We start from the raw sequence: 25,645 nt of genomic DNA, 5'->3' as shown, positions 1-25,645 counted from the left end.
CTAGACAGCGCTAAGCAGTCATTGCATCACCACTTCACTCTCTCTGCGGGCGAAGGCGAAAGCATCTCCCTCGTTGTGCTGTGTGGGTGAGTCATTCAGGGAGGTACTTGCTCACCGTCATCGTGCAACCGCCAATGGACACCCTTAACATTTTGAACGAGGTGAAGAGACGCAGCTGATCTTTCAAGCACAGCTGGCGGTTTTTCTTGGGAGCATTCGCCGACGTAACAATTCTGCTGGGAGGGAAAGCGTACCGGACTGCAGCTTTGCGCCGGAAGACACCTGAACACTAAATTGAAGCACCTGCATGTCATTGCTGCTCAGGAAAGTGAGTAACTCGTCCCATACTACCCATGTCACTTTTACGGTTTTAGGTCGTTGGCTTTCAAGTGCTCTGATTTTTTTGCCCTGCCTCTGCTGCGCTCTTTCTCTGGGAGAAAAGTATGTGGAAGTGAAGAAAGAGTACGCGTTGAATTAGCAGTTTATTCCGAGCGACTACAAATGAGACTCGACAAGGGAGTAATCGCTGATCTCCCTGTACCGGCAACAGAAGACAGCGCAGACACACCGCTCAGCGCCGTCCCGTCCGCGTTTGCGGAGCGTGGCCTTGGTAGGGTGCCTCGATGCGCGCCCGCTCTAGCGCACACTGGCGGTAGCGGAACGAAGGACTCAGCTTGGCTGGGCGCGGTTACACATCTTTTCCTTTGGATGGGTCGCACTCGGTCGCGGTTCGGTTTCACTCCGGAACTTTGAAATTGTTTCAGGCTTACGTTTTCGCGCTTTACCAATGGCGTCAAGTAACGAATCGTCCACTCTTTAGCACGCCAGGACAATCACGGAACGCAGAAAAGCAAAGCGGACAGGATTCAGATCGGTAAACATAAAGAGTGCGTTCGGCGTATATGTGAACTGTAAAGCGGTAATCGCATGAGGCTCCTAGCGATCCGTTGCGCGCCGCCGCCGCGAACGCCTGTCGTCGCTCAGCCACAGAGGCACGAAGCATTGCTCTGTTACCGTCGCCTCGTCATTCGGTCAAGGGGAGTGCAATTACGTTATATCCCGTCTCTAACACTAAACAGCATGAAGTACGATAAAACTGATGAAATTTCCTGTAACGCATCGCATTTTAAAGGGTCACAGCGAAGCGCTGCGCTACTACACTGCAATGCCGACTTGCATTGCAAGCAGCGACTTTCTCCTGCTCCTTTCGAAAATTAACGATATTTAGCCACACTAGCCTTTTTTTTTTTTTTTTTTTTTTTTACTATCTTTCAAAGCGTTTACTGAATTGTCTCGATGTTTTCATATATACACGGATCAGACGAAGTGAGCGCGTGCAGGCACCAGGTTCTTCGCCCAAACCGGACTAGGAAAACAAACTTCACTTGCAAAAGCAAAAAAAAAAAAAAGCCAGACCGGAAGTTGAGCACTCCAAAGCCTTATGCGATTGGCTGCCTCGCGAGTCACTTCCGGGAGGCACGCGAAGTTTTCTAAAAACCAAGAAACTGAGCGACAGCGACGAGCGGCAATGCTTTGGCGGCCCTCAGCCCTTCGCGCGACGGCGTCGTGCGGCATGTCGTCGCAAATTGTCGCCTCATGCGGTTAGTGCTTGAAGCGTGCAACACGAACTATGCGCTCGAAGCAGTGGCTAGATGTTTTGCTCTGCGATACGCGCTCTTTGCTTCTCACTTTTGTGCCGCCTTTCCCCTCCCGATTTAGCCCTTGTTATTTCAAGAATCTCAGCACCATCTACTGCGGCAGCGAATCGTAAAGTTGATGCACATCGTTATATTACTTAGCTTGCAGCCCTAGACAGGTTTGCGGAGGCTGAACGTTCAAAACTGCTCGTTGATAGGCGTGGTCTTATATCATGCTTAATATCACACTGCGCCAAAACGAACACGGGCAAGAGATGTGACATCACTAAGTGCTCTAATGTGTCCTCTCCGATCCGTGTTTGTTTTCGCGCTGTGTTATTACACCAAAATAATACCAATAGGTGTCGAGAGGAAGAAACGAGAATGTATAAAAAATTGTGCACGGGGGCTTAACGTCCCAAAGTGACTCAGGTTACGCGGAATACTATACTGGAGTGCTAGAATTAGCGTGAATTGAATCGCAGTACCGGCGCTGACTATGAACTCTATTTTACCATCGGATTGCGTGTTCATTTGCCCGGCTTCTTTCCCGTTTGTTCTTTTTTTTTTTTTTTTTGCACTTAGCATTTTATAACTCACTACGGCTAGCTGTATAATTTTATTTGTGTAATAATCGTTGTCAGTCTGCGCACATGGTATTCATTTAACTGTTTCTATTTCCAAGTGGCCTGTGTTTTCTTCTGGAGATAAATCTTAATTTCCTTTTTTTTGTTGTTGTTTTTTTTTTTTTTTGCAGATATGTCAAGTGTCCAAGAGAATGCAAAGGCTGCTTCCTTTCAGCCTGATCCATCGGAAAGACAGCACGATGTGCTAGCCTCGGCCCTAAGAGAGGCTCTTCCTTATACTACGAGCCACCGCCTGAATTTGCTGATGAAGAGACTGAGCGAGCTCGGGGTGCGCTCTGAAAATCAGATGGCGGCCGTGAAAGAATGTGATCTCGAAGGCACTGTTTCATCTTATGAAGCAAAAAAGCTTCTAGTTTTTTTCACCGAGAGAGGTAAGCTAAGCATTAGTCTATCATTTGTATTATTTGAAGGAAATAGAGCTGGTTTATTTATAAGCTCTGACGCCATCTGCAATAAACCGTTGTACTGGAATTCTACATGCTACCAGCCTAACCAACAATAACGAAACAAATTAATTAGAGCGCTGCATTGCTACATGACCCTATAAATGTTCAGCTTTAACGGCACGATTAAATTGCAGTGACTAATGATACACGTGTATAGCAGAAAGTGCAAAGACAGGCAGTCAGCGAGATTGCATGTGCAAATGTTTATAATGGCAATTCCTAGATTACCCTTTTTAAAATTACCGTGATACAACACATTCGTGCACGCTATTCCCCAAAATATATATACTAAAATTCTGTCATTTTTGTTTGCATATATGTTGAAACCAGTCTCTGTATTCGTTGGCACTGCTTGTGCAGTGCCCCCAAGGATTGGCGTGGCACAATGTTTAAGGTCTACGACTGACTGGATTCCCGCCTTGATCATTGATGAATGTAATCATAGCACCTGAAATACATTAACTCTTTTTTATCACGTTAATCGGCAACTTTTCCCCTCTTCACTTTTAGCCACGAAAATGGATGTGGTCATCTCGAGAGGAATCAGGTAAGGCCCGTGTGTTTCTCGTTGAAGGGCTATGTAAATTGCGAACGTTGTATTGCGGAAGTCTTGTATTGTAGTCGTTAATAGACGCGCTGCAAGCTCTTTGTCAACAATAGCGACGCTGATAATAACTTTGCGGGCGGAAACTACTGGAAACGTTCTGTTGTAACAACCGAAATTGTATGTCTTTAATGCAAGAATGTACTTAACGCCCACAATTTCAGCTCCTATTGTCCATCGTGGTTCTGTTTACCAAGGCAGATCGTCCCCGCAATATAGACCGGTTACTATAAGAGTGTGTTTGGAAACACTGGTGTTTCATTGTAAGAACTGTTCCTTCAAAATAATGGCAGGCGTATAAGTTTTAAACTGTTAATAGTGTTTTTAATTTACTTCCTCCAATAACTCATTGCGATGGTAAAAGATTTTAGTCTCATTGGTAGTCTTTAAAAAGTTCGTAATCGGCTGTCATGATGATGATGTGGCTGTCCCCTTTGCGTCGAGTGGACGCAAAAATGCACCCTAGCTGTTTTTTACTGGATGCTAAGCGCGGGAAGACAGGGCAACAGGAACACTGAAAACAAGACAGGACAGAGTGCTTCCTGTGTCCTGTCTTGTTTTCAGTGTTCCTGTTGTCCTGTCCTCCCGCGCTTAGCATCCGAATCGAAAACTTAGAGAAGAAATGAGGGGGGGAGGGAAAGGGGGGGAGGGAACGGAGAATACAAATAGAAAACTTAGATAAGGAATGAGGGGGGGGAAGGGGGGGAGAATACGAATAGAAAAATTAGAGAAGGAATGAGGGGGGGGGAAAGGGGACGGAGAATACGAATAGAAAACTTAGAGAAGGATTGAGGGGGGGAAGGGACGGAGAATACGAATAGAAAACTTAGAGAAGGAATGAGGGGGGGGGGAAAGAGGAAGGATAGGTTGGTAAGACTGGCGGCACCGCTCACAGCACGCTCTGCGGGACAGCCTCATTGCGGCCCACACTGTCAAACGCAGCATTTCTTTGGGTAAATTGTACAGTCATCCACCACCATTGACGCAGACGCTCTTTGGATGCCGTCACTGTCCTAGCCGACGCGGCGCTGTCTTCAGTGGCGAACCCCAAGGTCTGTGGGAGGGTAGTGCCTTCTGGGTGCATTGGTAACAGTCTTAACAAACTCGACCACATTGCGCGCCATGCTCTCCTGTGCCTCTCCGCAAGCTCGGCAGATGGCTCTCTGCACATCCGAGGATTATAGTTACTGTACCGAGGATGAGTCGAAGCGATGGCGATACATAGCGATACCCAAGGGTTCGGAGCACACCCGTGCGCGCCTCAAAAAGGAGAGCACTGCCAGTGTTGTAGTAGCCCTCGGGAGCCAGAGTAGACTTGTGCGAGCCGTCAAGAACGGACTAGTGGTGCCATCTGGCGCGTTAATGCACACCGCAGTTTTATCGGCGTAGCAATGTAAGTTAATGCCGCCAGACGGCGCTACTTGCCCAAGTAGTAGCCGTATACTCGCGTATGAACGATCTTGTTGCCTTTTGCGTATCCCATTCGTAAACTGCCACCTGTTCTGTTGCTAAGTCGCTCTAAACGTACATAATGGTTACCTCATTGGTGAAACCTTCCACGAGTGCTGCGACCGATCGCCGAGAAACCTTTCGACGAAAACGCGGCTGTCTTCGGAAGCCACAGCGAGGACGCTAACGACGGAAAAAGACCGGACTTCCCTCTTCATCTACTTCGACTTTAATATCGACGCTCAGAAATCGCAGTGGTTCCCAGTCGTCATGGCCGAGCTACTCGGGGTTACAACTGTTAATAATTTGCTTCAAGCAACTACCAGAAGTGTATCGTATTTATTTTCTATTTGCACGACAAGCCGGTGTAACCAGATTGGCGTTGCTTAAGTTGTCGAATTGCCGCTGCTCGCTGTCCTGCGCGATAGCAAAGCAGCACACACGTGATTAAAACAAAGCTTCCTCAATATCTGTACTTTGTTTACGCCAACAGAAAGCATGCATTCCTGCAATGGAATAATCTAGGCGTTAGACCGCCATTTTTTGACCGGGAACCTGTAGTGCGATTGGTAATTTCTGCAGTAGCATCATAATTTTGCCTAATCACAACAGAAAGGTACTTCAGAACTAGACTGCAGGAAAACATTACAGAGACAACTACACAAAGTAATACAGAACTACAGAAAATTTTGTCGTTACGAAGGAACTACAGAATAGTTTTTCGTATTTTCGGCACGGTTCTATGTTTCGAAACTTTATTTTTGGCAGTTATTTTCTCATAAACGCTTTAAACTGATATTTTGTACTCACAGCATCATGAAATATAGGGAATGAAGTTCTGATTCCTTCATGCATTTTGCATGAAGTAATCGGAGCTTTTATCATTCAGAACAGGCAAGAAGATAAATTTGTATCTCAAATACTCATCCTGGTGCTCACTGCAAAGAAGCGAGTTCCGAACGATAAATGAGACGAACTTTATATCATGGTGATATTGATGGTGACCATAAATACGCTGTCTATCAAGCTTGCTCCACACTTGCAGAGGCGATAAATAAGCAGGAATAACTCGTAATGAAGGCTGTGGTGTTCGGCATGCAGTTTTACAGACACTTCTCGTGGTTTTCATATCAACGCTGGGCCGACTAGAAGTGGAGCATTTGTTCTGCTCTAACATCAATATCTGCATGAAATCTGTGATAGCTGCGGTTCCTTACTGAGAAGCAAAATAAAGAAAAATTGCTATTTCCGTAATTTCCCTCTTACACACTTAAACGCCCTCGCCACTGTAACCGATTTTCTAGCGTAGTATGTAGCCTTTCAGTCATACATGCATTAAGGCACGTGTGCCATACTGCTTCAGCTATGGAAATTTCCCGGCACATACATTTTCACCGAAAACACGTGCAAGTCTTGCATGGCCTTGAAGGTCAAATTGATTGAAAATTTTCATCTTTTTAGCCTACGCGCAATGCTAGAAAACGCTCATGATAGCGGTTCCGCTTTGCGTGGATAATATATGCGGATTCAGAGCAGTGAGCCTTTTACCAGGTGATTTTTTTTTTCACTCGGTAGCGGTTCATTACTTCTGTGAACAAAATACGCCTAACTGCATTGTCGGTTTAGGCATGAAAAGGTATAGTATGTTGTAGGTATGAACGGCTATAAAGAAAAGTACAAAAAATATCCCCGAAAGCTTGAGAATAAACGAAACACATTCCACGAAACAAGCAAGCATTGAGAACTCCAGGGAATTTATAGAATTATAAATTATTAAGAAAGGTTCTATACTTAGGCGAAGTTTGAGCACTGAGCTATTAAAAAAAAAAATGTCATAAGTGGACGTGGTTTAGCATCGTTTGGAAGCCCCTTTCCGTTTACCATTGTTGTGGGGCTGCTACGGCGTTATCAGTGGTATAGAAACCTGTTTGGCTGGTTTTGAATGACTTGTGATTCAGCTGTGCGGGGGTGGGTTAACAAAATACAATGGCGTAGTCTACTACTGAATAATCTAGAAAAATCACGAAATAAACACAGCGAGAAGAAAGAGGACACAGGAAGAAGACACATACAAGACGGGACTGGCGCTGACTACCAACTTTATTGCATGTACAGCCGAAGCACGTTTTATATCTGCCACGAAGGACCACGTGGGTACAGTCACCTTCTGCAAAGTGAATACATTAATCAAATACAATATCACTGCACTTCACTGATGGGGATACAACAGACTCATTACACGCAACAAATGTTTTTTTTTTTTTTTTTTTTTTTTTTTTTTAAATGTCACCCATTTGTCTTTGCTTCATGTGCTAATGGTCTTAGCTGTTTAGCCGTGTTAATTGTTTGGCGTTGGTTACTGTTTCTTGTTTTTATTTTTAGCATTTGACTGGCTATCTGCCTGACAATGATGCTGTCTTAACTTTTTAAATACTTTTTAAATTCTTAGTTTTACTGGTGTTTTGCTTGAAAGTGTTGTTTTAGACTCATTACACGCACCTTTTTTTTCTGTTTTCTTTTTACGTTACGTCCCTGGACCTGATTTCGGGGGCAGATGCAGTTTCTTTCACAACGTGCGTTGTCGCCTATCTGACATTGTATGTGTATCGATATTGTATCCCCATCAGTGTCAGTGAAGCGTAGTGATATTGTATCTGATTAATGTATTTACTTTGCAGAAAGTGATTGTACCCACGTGGTCCTTTGTGGCAGATATAAAACGTGCTTCGGCTGTACATGCATAAAGTTGGTAGTCAGCTCCAGTCCCGTCTTGTATGTGTCTTCTTCCTGTGTCCTGTTTCTTCGCGCTGTGTTTATTTCGTGATAGTTATGAACCAACTAGCCCAGACCAAGATCCTAATCTAGAAAAATGTAGAATAATAATTTGTGTCAAGTGAATTGAGTTTGAAGCAGCGTTTTGAATAATAGAGCGCTTCCAGTGTTTTGCATGTTATATACAAAACGTGAAGGCCTCGTTTAAAGAGCCACTGTCCACCCTCCGGACGAAAATATTTTCTTCCCCGGTGACTGTGAGGCTTGGCCCCCAGAACACAAGGTCGAAATTTGTTGTTGGAAAGAGTAATTGATAACGCAGTTATAGCCACCGCAGTTACCCAATTCTGTCGTGTTTCTCTCCTCCCGTTCCCTCGCAAAGGTTTTTCACTCTCCTGCCCGGTCGTCTAGCCTCCGCAAGCCAAATTTCCCTTCTTCCTCCGCGTTTGGCGTGAAGTGGGGCGTGGCACTCTGCGGACGCGAAAATGAAACGGGCGAGGGAGCGCGCGTCGCTGCATTCATTGCATTCAGCCCCGCCATGGCAAGGAAAATGCGCGCAGCGAGCGGCGCACACAATAAGTCGTATATCCCATCCTTCATCCGTCAGTCAGTGAGACGGACCAATGGTTGTCGTTGCTATTCCGACGTCCCGCTCATACCTATAACACACTATACTTTTTCATGTCTAAACAGACAATGCATTTAGACGAGTTTTGTTCAAAGAAGTAATGAACCGCTACCTACTGAAAGCAAAAAACTTCACCTGTAAAATGCTCACTGCTCTGAACCCCTATATATAGTCCACGTAAAGCGGCACCGCGATCATGAGCTTTTCTAGCATCGCGCGTAGGCTAAAAAGTTGAAAAATGTCAACCTTAAGTTGCATAAGAATTAATGTCACGTGGCTCTGAAAACGCCACGCTACAGGAGCGATGTGGTACCATCCAATCCCATACTTGGAGGAGTATTGAAATGAACACGCGACAAGAAACGCCACACGACAGGACCGACCCTGTAGCGCACAACTGCACACTTACAGGAGCACTGCAACAAACGCGCGCCAAGGAAGAGAAATGTGCAATTTGAAGCACAAGCCCTGGCGTTGCTAGCAAAAGATATGCAAGGGGCGCGCGGTGAACGGTCAGTAGCAGCACCGCTTTCGATTTCGACTTTCTCCAAATCAGTCTGCAACGCTCATAAAGTTTTTAAAATGTGGGGAGGTAGGAAAAGATCTTTCATAACCATTAAAAGAACTTATAAAGATGAAAAGGTCTTCCCTCTAAAAATATGTGAACCTTATGCAAGGATTAGGTCGTCATGCACTGTCACATCAGTTTTCATAGCAAATGCCATTGCTTGCGGCTTTCAATTATTTAGGGCAAGGCCGTGCGTCTTGTTGACTAGCTGCAGTGTATTTGAGAGGGCTCTGCGGAATCCAGGCTATAGTCTCTTGACTTAGATTATTGTGTTTATGAATAAAATGCTCATGACTTTCGCAAGCTTATTAAGGTTATTCAAATAGGCTTGTAATTAGACGAAGGAGCGTATTAACCAGACTTGTAAGGAATAATTATTTTAGTCATTTTTCACTCAGTGCGAATTAAGCAATCTGCAAACGTTCTTATAAATGTGTGAACAGCATTGCCTTGTTCATATGTATTTACAAATATTTGGAGCAAACAAAACGACTCTTGAGGGGAGCCACGACGGCTTTCGTAAGATTGCCTCCGTTATTTTTTGCGTGAAGGTACTACCACTGCACACCCTTGGAAGATCTAACATTGGGACCATTTTTGAACTTACACCAAGTACACAACAATAGTAAAACACACTGGGAAGTATTGGCGATTCGCTACACTCGTGTAGCCGGTGTAGGTTAAAAAATACCCCTATTTAGTCAAGGGTAGAGGGAGAACCCCTTTTCTCAAGCCTAGCCAACGTTTCAACAAGTTGACTTGTCTTCGTCTGGCACTAGTCCACATGTCGAAACGTTGGCTCGGCTTGCGAACTGAATCTCCTGCCCTCTCTACCCTTGATCAGTGCTCGTTCATACTGTGTAGCCAACTTCTACTTCTCGTTCTACCTTGGGTCCTATTTAGTCAATTGATCCGTCATGCTGCTATCGTAGGCAAGGGCCAAAAGACACTTCGTTCATCTGGAGATGGCATCCGGTGACGCTGGCGTCAGCGATCCCGTAACTCGAGAGCATGATGTACCGCAGTGGCAAGCAGAGTCGCGGCCGTGCGGTCGCACCAGCGCTCTTGGCCGTGATGTTTAATGCGTTTCCGGCTCTTAGCTCCCAGTCCTCTGGCCATAGCCCCATAATTAAAAGACTGAGGAAGCCGTGGTGTGGCTTGTTAGCTGCGCCTAGATCGAAGGCAACGTTCGCAAAGAAGGCCTGAAAGATGGATCAGCATCAGATGACGCAGCAGAGCGAGCTTTGGTAGTGAATTAGGAGGACACTCAAACTGCGCCTTTAAGCGCATAACAAGACATTATAAATGGCTGCCATCTGAGGTTTCCTTGCTGATTCTCTTTCACTAATATATGCACTTTGCAACTCGCCACACACGTAATCTTTATCGTGCTAGGCACTATAATCGTGCAGTCGTAATCCGCCATAATACTGAAAGGCCAACCGGCACAGATGCTTGCGTGGCCATTGTGCAGTGTGTCTGACCCGGAATCCGAAGTTCCCGGAGGTTTTGATACCCATCACTTCCCCATCACAAATGATGAACCGAAGTTGAGAGAACTTGCCAACGCAGCCATGTCATGTGGTCTTGTGGAGCACCACAACCGGACGACCAACGAGTGCCAGAGGCATGCCTCTCATTTTGATGAGGAAGAATTTTCTTGTCTTATTATAGTGGCGCGGACAGGAAATTTTAGAAGTTTATAGTGGCGTGGACAGGAAAACCGGAAGAACGAAGGCTTCAGTGTCAGGCGACCTGTGACGAACAAGAACGTTTCATGCGTGAAGTGGAAGGAGTCGACAAGAAAGGCTAGCCGGAGAGTGAAGTACACTGCCAAGAAGAAGCAGGCGTTCAGTGGCGCATCACTGCTAACAATCACTTATACAGTTAGTATATTAACACTATGCAGCTGTGTGAACACAGGGACTAGCTTGAAATGGAGTGAAGGGGATAAATAAACTAAATAAAGCAAGATTGACAATTGAGTGAGTTAGCACATCTTGGAAAACACTTGTGGTGTGTTTTCTTCCTTGTTCCGTGTCGTGTGCGCGATTTATTTTCCAAAAGCTAAACAAATCCGGCGACATCCACGCTAGCTAAAAAGCCATTTTTGCCTATAGCAGCGCAGCTGATGGCAGTGCCGCTAGAAGCATGGTTGCGTCTTTGGTTATGCGGGTTTCGCTTTTGAACGCATTTTGAACGCGAATCAAGCGAGACGAAAAAATGCAAGTAGCTGGAATTTATTGAAAGAGAAAAAGTAGACTGCAGTAGGTTGACATGAACACAAACACCTTTTTGCATGACGCTGTGGCATAATCGTAAAATACATTCACTTTACAGGCTCCAAATCAATAAAATGTTAATAGTAGCGACAGGACATAGTATGGCGCCATCATCTATTAAATCCAGGCTTTCCTGATAATTTAAAATGTAATTCCCGGTTAAACCGCGAGTTCTGCCGTCGTTACTGCCGCTAAGGGGTAAGATCTGCCAGAATATGTCAATATTTTTATACCAGTCTCCCCTTTAATTTTTTGTTAACGTCAAATGGCTGTAAAAAAACAGAAAATAGCGCCAAATTCAGTTTCAATCTAATATTCGTCTGTGATGAAATTTAATACCAGTAAGCTGAAGCCATATAGATATCGATCCGATGTAAATAAGGAGCTGAGGATCAGAAACCACCTCGTCTCACCAGCGGCCTTCTACGATGAACAAGACTACTTTTATCGCTTAGTTGTTTGGGCTAGAGTGGGGAGTTATTTCGAAAAGAAGCACGTAAAAAACGACTAAAATGGGGCCCAAAACTGAGCTAAAAATATTAAATAATTGATAGTATATTTGACAGCAATATCAACTTTATTCTTACATTTTTTTTCAAGGAGCTTGGAGGGCACCGATGGACAAAGAAAGACTTCACTTTGTAATAGGTAAGATCATACTTTTGTCATTGATATATCCCTGCTGTCGTCTTTAAGTGCGAACATTAATTTCGTCAAATTTTATTTTATGCCTTTAAGGAATAAATTGGGAAACTATGGCTCGATATTATTGGAACTGTTACTGGGTGGCAAGCAGATGAACTCAGAGGACAGAGAGATGATGTCCGATGACCGTGAGATGATTTTAAGGATTCGCGGGGAGCGTAGCATGAGCGCTCCTGTCCGCGCCACTGCCCACTTCTTCTTCCTATACTCCGTACCAGTATATATATGAGTAGTGCTACAAAAACGGGTGGATCGGAGCTAAAGTAAGACCTGTTTTGGGTTTTTTTACGACTTACGGAAAGCACAGCCTAATAAAATATCCGTGAAGTAATAAGGTGCTTAAAGTTGGTCAGAAGGATATGGAATCGCTCTATATGGATATGGAAGGATATGGAAAACCTTTTTGAAGTCAGAATTATTATTCACAAATGCACTACAATTTTTTTCTAATGCTGCTCAATATTTCAGGTTCACTGGTGAAGATGACAAAGTTTTCTCAGCACTTCAAGAATTGTAAGTGTGGGCACTTATTGAGATCACGCTTTATTAGGGGGATGTCCGTCCCTCTTGACTTTCTCACCTAACAGTTGTCTCTGACTTCCTCTTCGTCTACCCACTCCCACTTTCCTTCCCTTTCAGTTAAATAGACTGCACGACTTTCTTTAAGTTAAACGACAAGCGCATTCTATGCCACGTGGCAGCCTTCAAATAAAAAACAAATTCACAAAGGCCTCTGTCTAACGAGGTTGATGTGGATGACGGTGATCGTATAGGGCCCCGGTGGAACGAAAAGTGCCAAGCCCCTTCGTCCCCTCGTCCGGCTACACGTTGCAAGTTGGAGAGCTTTTGAATATAAAGACCGTTTATTGAATACAGGGCCGAAAAACAGGGCAGATGACGAAAAGGCGGTTACAATGATGGCAGTCCACAGGCAGCCGAGAACCAGCACGCTCTTCCCATTTCGCGCTACAACGTTCCCCAAAATCAGTTTCCAAGGATATTGGAGTACATTCTACGCATCAATGACGGTCCCATTCCTGATAGCCAATCCGAAGATTTTGGAGCGAGCCATTGGGGTGCCGGTGCTAAACTGTTTTTTGTTTCCCCCCACAGCGCGTTTCCTCGCAACTGTTAAGCGTCTCAATACATGGCTACAGCCCCGCGAACCGATACAAAAAAATTACTAAGGACTTTAGCGACTAAAGTAGTGAAAGGCGAAAGCGTGAGAAATCTCACCTTGTCTAGCGTTCTTGCCATCTGCAATGCCACACTTGAGAGCGCACAATGGAACGCCACGCGACAGGATCGATGGCGTACCATACAAACACACACTTGTCGGAGAAAGTGTGACAGATACGGCGCCTTTCCTCCAGAAGTCTCATCTTGTCCAGCGCTCCTGGCATCTGCAATTCCACACTTGAACGCGCGCTAAGGAACGCCACGCGACAGCCGCCGCAAAAGCGGGACACACTTTGTCCACGACAGTACGAGCCAATAAAGGTTTTCGCCATAAAAACACTCAATGAATAATAGCAGCGCTCAGCGGGAGCCACACGTGCGTTCCGAGGGGCAGTAGCGGCCGACTCTCTGTCTGCGGCATCTTCTCGCGGCGAATCTTCAAAGGGCCATAAAATGTTTCCCTTCTCAGACCCCGAAGGGCTATCGAGGCCGTCTTTGTCTAGTTCGAGTCGCACACTTCGACAAAAAAAAAAAAAAATATGGCTATGGTTTAACTGTGGTTAAGCCTAGAGAGCTGTGGTCACCTGGTGTTTAGGTCTGGTTGCTATTCAAGAGGCTAGATATGGTGTTGGCACATAGAACGGCGTGATTGTTCCATCCGCTCATATGTGCACGCACAGAACGGGTCAGCGCAGCTGGCGCGAGCTCTCCTCCTCCGGCAACCGCGCGCCCGACGGAGGCCGACTCCGGCGCACAGCGGCACAGCTGTGCGCGCGGCGTAACGTCACCCTTCGGCTAGCGGCGCTGCAGGCTGCAGTCAACTTAAGTCCCTTGATAAATAATCAAGGGGCTTTACAGTCAACTCTTGCTCTTTGCCGGGTGCGTCGTCTGCAACACGCGGCGCGGATGCGTGGAGCTGCCAGCACACGTAGCGTCTGCGTGCTGCCTTTGCACTGTACACGACAGATTTGGCTTCGAAACAACGCATTACCTTGGAGAACGCGTTTGTGTTACGCGAAATTCACTTGTTAACGCTCTGAAACAAGAGTGAGCGCCGTCGGCTTGCTCGCAAGCACTGCTTCTTTCTTTACGCCCTGGCCTTAGATAATTCCTGGACGTAGCCTTCTATAAACGACGGATCTTCTAGATCCCTGAGATGAGTCTCGCAAAGAGCGTACACACCTATTTTGTCATCCTTCAACTGCTGATCTATTTCTAGCCATTTCGCTCTTTTTCTACCTCCTTGCATGTTTATGTATGTACCTGATCCTAGTGTTAAATCTATTTTTTGTACTTTTCTTTCTCGACCTTCTCCTTGCCATCTTTTGGGGCTCAGCCTCCGTTATTACGCTTTCTTCTGTTTGACTTCTAACTAACCCTGTGCACGGAGCCCTCGCGGACCCCCTAAAAAAAGCTACAGCCCTGCCTGCCAGGCACCAGCTAATCTCTGCTCCCACCCTTCTGCTAAAATGGATGCCATCTCGCTGAAAAGCTGTGCCAAAACCTGCTTTATGCACCTCCCTGTTTACCTGTGGTGTAGTGCCTGTGGCGTAGATAATGTGGCGAGGGCGTAGTGCTCGACGTTGCAGTCTCTCCTTGTATTTCAGGCCACACGCACTGCATCGTGACCATGCAAAGAGGAGAGATATCCATGAAGGAACTCTGCTGGACATTGACGAGAACATGTCTCGCATGGGCGAAGACCATAGCGTCAGAATCGAGGAGATAGACAGGACTGAGGAGATGGCGGCCCGAGCCCACAAAAAGTTTCTGGAAGAAATGGAGGAAGAAGAGCGGAGGCGAGAAGAAATGCGCCGAAAGAAGCTTCTTGAATTCGAGGAGATGGAGAGAGAAAGTATAAACCGGCAGCCCACTGTAAACGGTTTTATTCAGGGGTAAGAATTTGTTATCGTTTCTTCTGTTCGCAATTTTATCAGCCTTAGCGATGTGGACGACAATGAAATATTTCTAGTAATGTGCTCAGAGTGCGCTTAGTTTCATAATTCTGACTTCGCGAATAGGAATCTGCAAACATTTCCAAAAATTCAATTGTGAATGATTTGGGTACTTTTGATGGTGATCAAGTGAGACAAACGAGTCAAGATATAGATAGCAATAACAAATGGTAAAAGCGGCTTCAATTACATTCTCCCCTTTGAACTTATGTTCACATCAGACATTTGTTTGAGAACACTGTCTCTGCATACAAACATGGACGCCAATGCATGGACAACCATCTTAACCCATATATTCGGAGCAGAAGTCTTGCCATGCATTTTTTAAATATTATGTTTACAGTTCGTGACGTATGGACAAGCTGGCTTCAGCAATCCGGAAATTGGTGGCCTCTAATGAAGTTCATTATACATAAGGTCATAATCACGCCGCTGCAGCCATGAGTGCCTGAAATATATAGCTAAAGGGAGCCCACCTAAGGGCTAGATTGTATAGAACATTACCCAGGAGCGGGTTCAGTTTCAGCTTTCTGGGTGATCGCATTAATATTGAGGCAACTGCTGTAAAGGAGTTTTATAAATGCACATGCTAGTGGTGGGGACAAACCATGCTTCTAATGCATAACAAAAACTGTTTTAAAGTTTTTTCTTCGCTTCCACCGAGTAATTAAATCTCCTGCAGAAGACCACTGATCGGCATATTTTATTATAACTTTGAGGCGCGCACGCACTATTGTAAGGTAACTTTATGAACATGCTAATTACATCTAACCTTGCAGTGCGTAGCAAAATTTCGCTTTCAATATTTGCCCTTCTATCAAATCAAGTAGTTATTACTTCCGCAGAAAAAAAAAATGGTGCGTTTTTGAAATTGTAAAAGGGAAATGGCGTAAACCTGTACAGAGAGAGGATCTGCGGATACGTAATTGAGTGTTATGTTACAGGTGTGTATTATGGGAAAAATTATGATCTATGACTTTTTCCAGAATTGGCCCAAAATGTTTGGGCATTGTTTCGAGTGACAGGACGCCTAAACTGCGATTTGCACGATAAGGATCCCCTGTATTGCGTTGAGCGGTCTTTTATACACTGTTTGATCGGTGTTGTCAGGTGACTCAGTTTAGCACACTAGAATATGGTTTCATCTTCCCCTTCCGCTCACAGAAGAAGAGATGCAATAACATGAGTAGCGGCACCAACGCACAAACACACTGATGCACATGAAATTCTAGGACAACTGGTGAAAGTTTTAAGAATAACTAAGCCTGGATGGCGTGCGCCCTATATACGTGCCAACCTACGGATGTTATCGGAATCGTCAGCCCCATTGAGGGTTATTTGACTAGACAATGTTCGTTATCACATGAGTCATGTGATCTGGCCTGAATTATCGGGCCATGTGAGACGCTCCAATCAGGTGTGTTGGCTGCAGACGCCGGCTGGTGTGCGGCAATAGTTTCGCTATGTGCACTGCGTCATCTACACTGTATCGAATTCGTGTGTAGTGCCGAATGTGTATCTCAGAAATGTTCCCAGTCTTCATGCATCACGCTTGCGTCTCTTTGGCGGAATTACCTTGTGTTTCGAATGTGTTGCCCATTTCTCCGTAAGGTGGGGCCGTCTTCCGCTCTGAGCAGATAGTATGGTATAGCTACTTTAACTGTTGCCTTTGTATTCCATCCGGAATCATCTTGAATGCCTATTGCGTTTCCCTTTAATAGGGTAGGAAGTGACATGGCTGGCCTAGGTCTTTGGACGTGCTTCTCGATCCCTGCTACAAGCTGAATTCCGAAATAAGAGATGCGTCCGAGTAGTCGCCGTCCAACCAGTAGTTCAGATGGGCTTCACCTATCTTCCAGAGATGGTAATCGATAGTTCAGAAAGTCGCTCTCTTTTATACTCTATGTTCAGGTGTCGGACCAGTGTGGTCAGACCGCAGAGCGTAACACGCTGCTTATCGATACAGATATATTAGGTTATCATGGTTCAGTAATGGCTCCTAGCAGGCATTCGGTATAGATGTTCGCTTCTCTAGCTTCTAGCAGTACTTGAAAGACAACTTGCGCACCTCCTGCATTATTGGTTGGAGTTGGTGCCATAGGTCTGATAAGACACTGCAATATAATATTTGTGAAGTACTTTGCAGAAAGTAATTGAAAGCGAGGCAGTCGTAGATGGCTTAGCACCGTAAATAGCTCTGTATCAGCGCGGCGTTGATGTTCTGTTGTAGTTCAGTGAATATGGCCAACACCGCGTTGTTTACACTCTCCTGAGCTGCTCTAAAGAGGTGTGAATGGAAGCGCGTTTTGAGGCGCCTCCAAAATAAAAAAAAAAAAGCAAGCTTAAAAGTGCGCTTCAAGGTTCTTTGAGACACTTTTACCGTTTATTAGCGCTAGTAATGACATAATCACACAAGTTAGTTTAGGTTAGAGTAACGGAAACCCTAACTTCCTTTCTCTTTGGGGGATTTGAAAACTGTTGAGCTGAAACATGAGAAATGATATGAACTCCTGATGAAGAAAGATAATGAAGCGCAGATGTGAAAGAGATTGCAGAAATGATTGTGATTTTAAAGTTTGTTTATTGCAGTACATGTAAAATGATGTTCTTGTATTACGTTTTTTCTTTACGCAGCTTGGCACAGTTTGCGGGACATGCTGCATCATGCATCAGAAGGTGAGTGACCATAGAGCCAGCAAGGATTGTCGGATGCTGAATAATTTGAAGTTTTATAATTTAGTGCTTGTAATGATATAATGCTCATAATATAGTGCTTGTAATGATTATAATTTATTTTCTCAAACATAAACAGCGTGAAACAGGCTCTGGATCAAGGTGCACCACCTGGCGGAAGGTGAGAGAATGATTGTTTCATCTTCGCTGTGAAGACAGCGAAAAACGTTCACCCAATATAACTATTACAAAGCGCAAGCCATAACAAGTACTAAGGGTGGCAATGAATTAAGGCATCTGTTTGTTTTCTCTCGGAGAAATTTTGTTATATTATAGCCGTTTGTACACCGGACCTCCACTGATTTTCAATGATTTCTCGGGAAATTTGTATATAATTGAGCTAGCGCTAAAATAAGCAATAAAACTAAAAAAAGTTACATGTTTCAATAAGAGGAATCCTGATTAGGCGCTGCAAATAGCTGACGTATACAGCGTTCCGTTTTCTGCCGGTTGCATAGAACACAATGCACTGAGGCACATGCCACATGGTCAGAAATAAGAAAACTGTAACTTCTACGAATTGGAATCTGAAATGACCTCCCAGAATCATTTGTTTCATTAACTAGTCTTGTTGTATTCCGTAAGCACGTGCTCGTTTTGTACTGTTAGCTAACCTCTCCGCATTATTGCACAATCCTGGCCGTTGTTCTCGCAACATATAACCTAGTTTCTCTTTATTGCTTTTGTTATTTCACTGCTGTGTTGTATATGTTTGGTTTTATTATTAATTGTTCAGAAGAGCTTCAACTTGCACTGTAATTATTGTTTATTTTTTTTTTGCCTGTTTTGTTAAACTACATAATTTGTATTCCCACCCTGCTAAAATCCCAACACTGGGATTGCAGTATCAATAAAAAAATAATAAATAAATAAATTTTGTTGTTTTTATATTCTGTATGCATTTCATGTATTTTGTTCCGTGTAACCTTGGTTATATTCCGCAATTTGTTGCATGTATGTTATGATTTAACATTATGCAATATTTGCTTGTTGTTTCGCCCGTTATTAATGAATGTTTTCTTATTGCAACCCCCCTCACACAATGCCCATCGGCCCCACCGTGGTGGTGCAGTGACCAGGGCGCTCGGCTACAGTGCCCAAGGATGCGGGATCGAATCCCGGCCGCGGCGGCCGCTTTTCGATGAAGGCGAAAAGCATGGCGTCCGTGTGCTGTGCGATGTCAGCGCACGTTAAAGAATCCCAGGTGGTCGAAAATTACCGAGCCCTCCACTATGGCGTGTCTCATAGACTGAGTCGGTTTTGGACACCGCACAGTCCAAATCCAATCCAAACAATGCTTATCGGAGCATGTAAGGTTCAATAAACAAACAAATTAATCAATCGATAAATAAATACTGAATAACATATAAACTAAGCAACCAACTTCGTACCCATAAAGTTCGTGCGGAGCATTGGCGGTTTTGCAACCACATGACATATCCGAAAATACACAATAATTGCAGGTTATTAGAAGAAAGAGCAAGAAAACAAAACAAAACAATTATTCCATATTTATGTTACCGCACGAACAGGCATACGTAAATAACTGCTTTCCTGGAAGCAAAACTCCTACTCCGACTGCATGTACGATGCACCCGTATCGTTTTTTTTTTTTTTGTAGTTTGCGCGCACCACATTCTGTAAAAGCTATGTATTTGCCAGCCACAGCCGTCGTTTTAAAATGCATGTACCTGCAATACAAATGTCTATCTTACGTCGAGTTTTTATGAAATGCATATTTGTGAATTGGGTGTACAGCTGCAAATGGAAAGAAAAGATTACCACAAATTGCACATGTCCTGAGCAGAACAATTGCGAGACGCAGTGCTGTTGTTGCAGTGCGCACCGATAGCGAGGGTGCTATGCTCATTATATTTCCTAAAACGGGTGTGCCCAGCAGAAAACAGCACATCCCGACGTTAGCCGATCCGACGGCCCCCATCATAAGTGAAGGCTTCGGCATTCCTCAGGATCATGCGCTGATGTGGCTACCCGAATCTTCAAGTTCTTTCTTTTTTGCTAATGTTGCGATCAACTGTATTTTATTGGTTTTCCTTTAAAAAAATCACTGGGTGATGTACTGCCAACAGCAAAATGCGGGCTTCGTAGGATTGACGGCTTTCTGCCACCCACACCCACTTTATGAATTCGTGTATGCCTCCTATTCTCAGTAGCGCCAGGTACGACAACAATACTCAGCGTCTCCCAAATTTCCGGTCCGGTCATGAGTCACTTGTGCTGCAGCTGTACATACGTATGTATTTTGACATTGCGAAAGGAAACGAAAACTAGCAAATAGCCACTTTCAAATACGTGCCCGCATATGTAGGATAGTTTCAGAAATCGTCTTCTGAAGGTATACAAGGCAATGCTCGGAAAAGAAAAAAAATGAAAGCGGAAAAATTGTCTTCCCATTGCTGTCACCAGGTGGCTGGATCGTCCGTGGCCTTAAAGTGAATAACTTTGTTGCGCTATCGGAAAGCTTTTCCGGCACGATTTTGCAGGCCGGCTACGTGTTGGTATTTCCTTTGCTTCGTCAAACTATGCAGTGGTGTTAATTTAATGGTCGCAGGGCTTCACATGGGTTAGTACGACAGGCTTGAAGGGCAGAAACTAGAGGCTCGAATAGGATTGTTGGCGCGCTTTTGAGAGCCACTTATGATCGAAACTCTTATAGGAGTGGCGTGCACTTGAATTGTAGTATCAGCCAATCTGCATAGGCACTCGATATGTTGCCGCCTGATGGTTCCCAATAGATCATATTGTTTGACAGTCGATACTAAGTGCTTTGCTAATGCTCTATATATATTCGGTTGATAATGAATGCGAAGAATATTAAGTAATAAGTATAGCACTTACAATGTGTAAGTGAAGTTCTGTTTATGCTTCATAATTTATTTACATAACTAACTCTTGCAGGCCGTAACAGAGCGGTAAAGAAATATTTCGCATTTATTGCATCCAAACCGCATCTGAGAGTTGATCTGAGATTTGACAGTTGATTGGCAATGGGTGAATTCAAGACCGGTCCAATCAACAATGGTAAAGTGAGGCACAAAAATTTGAATGTTTCGCTACTTGGTGTGTTAGGTTAGGCAAGGAGACACAATCTCCCCAGTACTATTCACAGCTTGTTTAGAGGAAGTATTTAGAGACTTGGAATGGGAGCAGTTAGGGATAAGGGTAGATGGAGAATACCTCAGTAATCTGCGATTTGCTGATGACATTGCCTTGCTAAGCAACTCGGGGGATGAACTGCAAATAATGATTGATGACCTAGACAGGAAAAGTAGAATGGTAGGCTTGAAAATCAATATGCAGAAGACTAAGGTAATGTTCAACAGCCTCGGGAAGGAACAGCAGTTTACATTAGGTAGCGAAATACTGGAAATAGTAGGCGAATATGTCTACTTAGGACAGGTAGTAACCGCAGATCCAGACCATGAAAAGGAAATCTCAAGAAGAATAAGATTGGGATGGAGCGCATTTGGCAAGCACTCGCAGATTATGACTAGCAGCTTACCGGTATCGCTCAAGAGGAAAGTGTACAACAGTTGCATCTTGCCTGTACTCACCTATGGGGCTGAAACGTGGAGGCTAACCAAGAGAGTTCTACTTAAGTTGAGGACAACGCAGAGGGCTATGGAACGAAAAATGGTAGGGGTAACATTAAGAGATAGAAAGCGTGCAGAGTGGGTCAGAGAAATAACTCAAGTTAATGACATTCTAGTGGAAATTAAGAAGAAGAAATGGACATGGGCAGGACATGTAGTGCGAAGAGAGGATAACCGATGGTCGCTGAGGGTAACAAACTGGATTCCAAGGGAAGGAAAGCGTAGCAAGGGGAGGCAGAAAGTTAGGTGGGCGGATGAGATTAAGAAGTTCGCAGGGGTCAAGTGGATGCAGCTAGCACAGAACCGGGTTAAGTGGAGAAATATGGGAGAGGCCTTCGCCCTGCAGTGGGTATAATCAGGCTGATGATGATGATGATGATGATGATGATCAGCCAATCTGCATAGGCACTCGATATGTTGCCGCCTGATGGTTCCCAATAGATCATATTGTTTGACAGTCGATACTAAGTGCTTTGCTAATGCTCTATATATATTCGGTTGATAATGAATGCGAAGAATATTAAGTAATAAGTATAGCACTTACAATGTGTAAGTGAAGTTCTGTTTATGCTTCATAATTTATTTACATAACTAACTCTTGCAGGCCGTAACAGAGCGGTAAAGAAATATTTCGCATTTATTGCATCCAAACCGCATCTGAGAGTTGATCTGAGATTTGACAGTTGATTGGCAATGGGTGAATTCAAGACCGGTCCAATCAACAATGGTAAAGTGAGGCACAAAAATTTGAATGTTTCGCTACTTGGTGTGTAACGTTAAATGGCATGCTGATGATCTACATAGGCTGACACCTCCCAAGAATCTTTAAATAGAATTCTGAGTTTATTTTTAGACTCTTAATATAGAGGCGATCAATATATTTTAAGTCTGCCGCTTTTCTGCATGGGGACTTAATTTGTAGACCGACCTAGTGAGCTTCCTATTGCGTTTTTGCACAGGCCAATAAAATAACCTCCGCTGCTAGGATCCACAACCTTTCACACTTATTAATCTGGGAACGACTGTGGGGTCCAGAAAATACGCGTGTATTCTTAGTTTAGCGTAATAATGGTTATATACTCTTTGTCCTTGAAATTCAAAATTAGCATTTCTTAGCCTTTTCTGTAGAGAACAATGTTTAAATGGGGAGAATCGACAAATGTCTCGATTATGTTTATTCCAGTCGACTTTGCTGGTGAATTTGCGCAAAAATATTTTGGCTGATTCGATTGCTCGGTTTCGTGTTGGTTGACGGCTTGGTTATACTAGAGATCATTTTCTGTTTGTCATTGCCGTCAGGTAGTTTCAACGCAGTTAATTGTAATTTCTTACATTGTACGCAAATTATCAGTAGCTTTCAAGACTTCGTTCGATATTATTTTATATCAGACATTGTGGCTAGTGAAAAATGAATACGCACACAGAAGGAGAGACGACGCGACAAATGCTTCACTCACAACTGCGTTCCCCGACATTTGCATAAAATAATACGCAATCGCTCGTCATGCAGCTTTCTATGTTATGCCATACATTTTCTCGTTGTACCTAATATGCATGTGACGGGCAATTTGGATGCTAGCTTGAGAGTGGAATTTACGATATACGTATACCTTCATACGTATTTCTTCAAAGCCAGGTTTCGGTGATTATAGCGGCCAGACACCGCGTGAAGCGTGCTTGTCTACATTCAGTACGCAAACACACGTACAGAAAACAATACCAGTAAAAGACACTTTACCACATGCCGTGTACCTCACTCGAGAACGTTTTCCCTCGAGATTACCAAGGATTTGCAGTCCTATACGTAAGCACTCCTAAATGTCTCCGCCGAAATTTAGAGCGCTGGCTCTCTGGTCCTTTCGCGTCATTCCAGTCTGCAGTACCTCATGCGTTCAACAGATGGCGGCGCGTGCTCGTGCGCCGTAGGCTTTGCCAGAGTGGCTCGTTCCTTGTGTTTTGCTGCACAGCAACCTCGCAGCACTGTGAAGCCAACTGACTGCCATTCCGGTTGAATTGCATCATCTGTCGTGGGGACGGCACGCCGCGCTCTGTGCGCGCTCTAGCGGCGGTGACTTACTTCAATTAGGACAGCCAAAGTAATCACCTGACTGCTTTTGAGTCTCGCGGCTCGACTACTGCAAAGACTGCGTATGGCTTCACTGCGTAACATGGTTGCTTAGGCGGCACCTTCGCCCAACTCTCGCAAAGCCTACATCGTTATGGCAACGACGGCGTAGTGGAGGGCTCCAGAAATTTCGTCCATGTGCGGGTCTCTAACATGTACAGACATCAGAGAGTACACAGGCGCAACCGCCACTACAGGAATGTGATACGGGTCACCCGTTGCAGTATCGGCCTCCTTAACCACTTAGCCACCATGGACGATTTCAATGCACTGCTCTGTTGTCCATTCGGCGGAATCTGAGACCATTATTTTGTAGGCCACGGCCATTATTCGCATTGATTTAAGCTGCAATCTTGAATCGATTGAACTGATTTCGTCAACTTGATGCGTCTGTGTTTAAATGTCACCATCTCTTCTTTTTCGCACAGGAGAGAACAGCAGCAACCACAGGATGACGGCAGCCGAATGCGTGATAAATGAGCGCATGGAATCGACACGGGTGTGTTTAAAGCAGCACACACCTGGTGCGAAGCAATAAACAAAATAAAGCCGAGGCATGCGATTCAATTCGTTTCTCAATAAAGCCTACCCGAGCTTGCTCTTAAGTATATGTGAACATCGGAATTGTGAACATTTGGCAGCCCGCCCAAAATGCGTTCTGACTCGTGACCACAAAGCACAGGATTGCATGACTTGCATCATAATTCCTCACTAGGTATATTGTGTTATGTTGCTATGAATGTATGTTGTCCTAAACTTGCCGATTTTGGAATTATACCTGAGCAAAATTGTCAAGTGCCATGTGTACGCTCTTTTTATGTATCCAACATTCAAATACAAAAAAAAAAAAATATTAGCGCATTTCATGAATTTGTTTTGTTTCACATAATTTTTCGTTTATTCAGATGGCGAGGAACGAGAAGCACAGTTCATGCCAAACAAAAATTTTAGAGCCGACATTGCTCCTTGTTGCGAAACGCATTTATTTTTCATTCGCTTTTTTTTCTAATACTGTGAATCCCATCAGGGATTGTAACAGGAAGGCTTGTGAGCATGTGTACAATAAAGCTTAAAAGCATACATAATAATTCATGGTGTAGAGTGTTACATGCATCTTACAGCAATCGAAGAAAAAAAGGCTATATCACATGTGTTAATTACATTATTACGGATTACAACTAGTACGAAAGGCTTATGACAAGAAAAACTTCAGTCGCAGTGTCAGCGACGGGATCAGTATTAATTGTAATTAACAGTAAAGACACAATCAAGGTTTAAAATACTAAAGAAGGAGACAATCCACTATAATGAATTCACAACTCTAATCAGGCACGAACAGGCCAGTAAAAATAACAAGGGAACAAGGAAGCATAAAAATAAGGAATGCAGTTATTACTGCATATGGGTATAGTTCATCTGCATTAAGGAACTAAACGCAGCTAAGGACGTTCATCCTAGTCTTAGTTTCCCACGTACGTAAGGCTTATTATTACCATAAAAGATACAGATTAGCTGATCTAAAACATTGTAAGAGCGCAGTCTCTACAACAAGCCCCATGCAATTCAGTCCCGTGAAAATTAATGACAGAAGCTAATGTACGCTAAAATACAGCAATAGTAATAGCAAATAGCACAAAAGATGCGTATTGGCTGGGTAGGAAAAGTAGTATATAGCCAGACTATAAAAATCACCAATTCTGCTGTTAAAGTCAGGGCCTTATATCGCAAGAGTGAAAGTAAAATACAAACACTTCTAATATCAGGCAAGTAAGCATTACTCAATCAAGTATTTTTTAATTTAGTATCCCTGGACACTTCCGTTCATATGTCTCTGTGCCAGCGTTAATTTATTGTAATTTAAAAAGAAGGCACATATTCAACGCCTCGTTGCCCGTAACTTGTCCTCGCCGCGACAGTATATATTACGCTATTCTATAAAAAAGTATTATTATTATTTTTTTTTCAACATATGCGTTTTTTCAATTCTGTGATTTTTTTTCTCTTGTCAGGATAAATTGTCATTGCAAGTCGCTGCTGCTTATCACTATGCTACTGGGCGGTTGCTCAAAACATTATTGACGGTTCGGATAGAAAGCTGTTGCTATAATTTCGTTCCATAAAAGCTTGGGCCGTGAAAGCGCCTAGTAGATACTCTACATACATTATTTCAGTTTCTCGGATTGTCAGTGCTCACAGAGTAATACGAACACACAACCGACTGCTCGTGATATCATCAGCAAGGGGAACAAATTTTGTAAGAAAATATGCGACGGAGAATTAATTCATAAAATGTATACTTCG

The 25,645-nt window shown here is 43.9% G+C and overlaps 1 protein-coding gene across 1 annotated transcript; it reads left to right on the top strand.

Annotated features, from left to right (window-relative positions):
- The first annotated feature begins 14 nt into the window (after window positions 1-14).
- On the top strand, window positions 15-24,319 carry LOC146177473 (uncharacterized). The gene is made up of 9 exons (XM_084580461.1): window positions 15-328; window positions 2,395-2,655; window positions 3,241-3,277; window positions 11,634-11,681; window positions 12,207-12,251; window positions 14,525-14,812; window positions 17,507-17,548; window positions 17,685-17,726; window positions 23,773-24,319. The coding sequence occupies exons 2-9, from the start codon at window positions 2,397-2,399 to the stop codon at window positions 23,822-23,824; spliced, it is 813 nt and encodes a 270-aa protein (XP_084436587.1). The 5' UTR covers window positions 15-328; window positions 2,395-2,396; the 3' UTR covers window positions 23,825-24,319.
- The last annotated feature ends 1,326 nt before the right edge of the window (window positions 24,320-25,645 follow it).

Source organism: Amblyomma maculatum, chromosome 10 (assembly GCF_055883805.1).
Source record: "Amblyomma maculatum isolate TAMU_Amacu chromosome 10, ASM5588380v1, whole genome shotgun sequence".
NCBI classification, from domain to species: Eukaryota; Metazoa; Arthropoda; class Arachnida; order Ixodida; family Ixodidae; genus Amblyomma; species Amblyomma maculatum.
The sequence above is the reverse complement of the archived record's forward strand: the minus strand, read 5'-3'. Positions and strand labels throughout refer to the sequence as shown.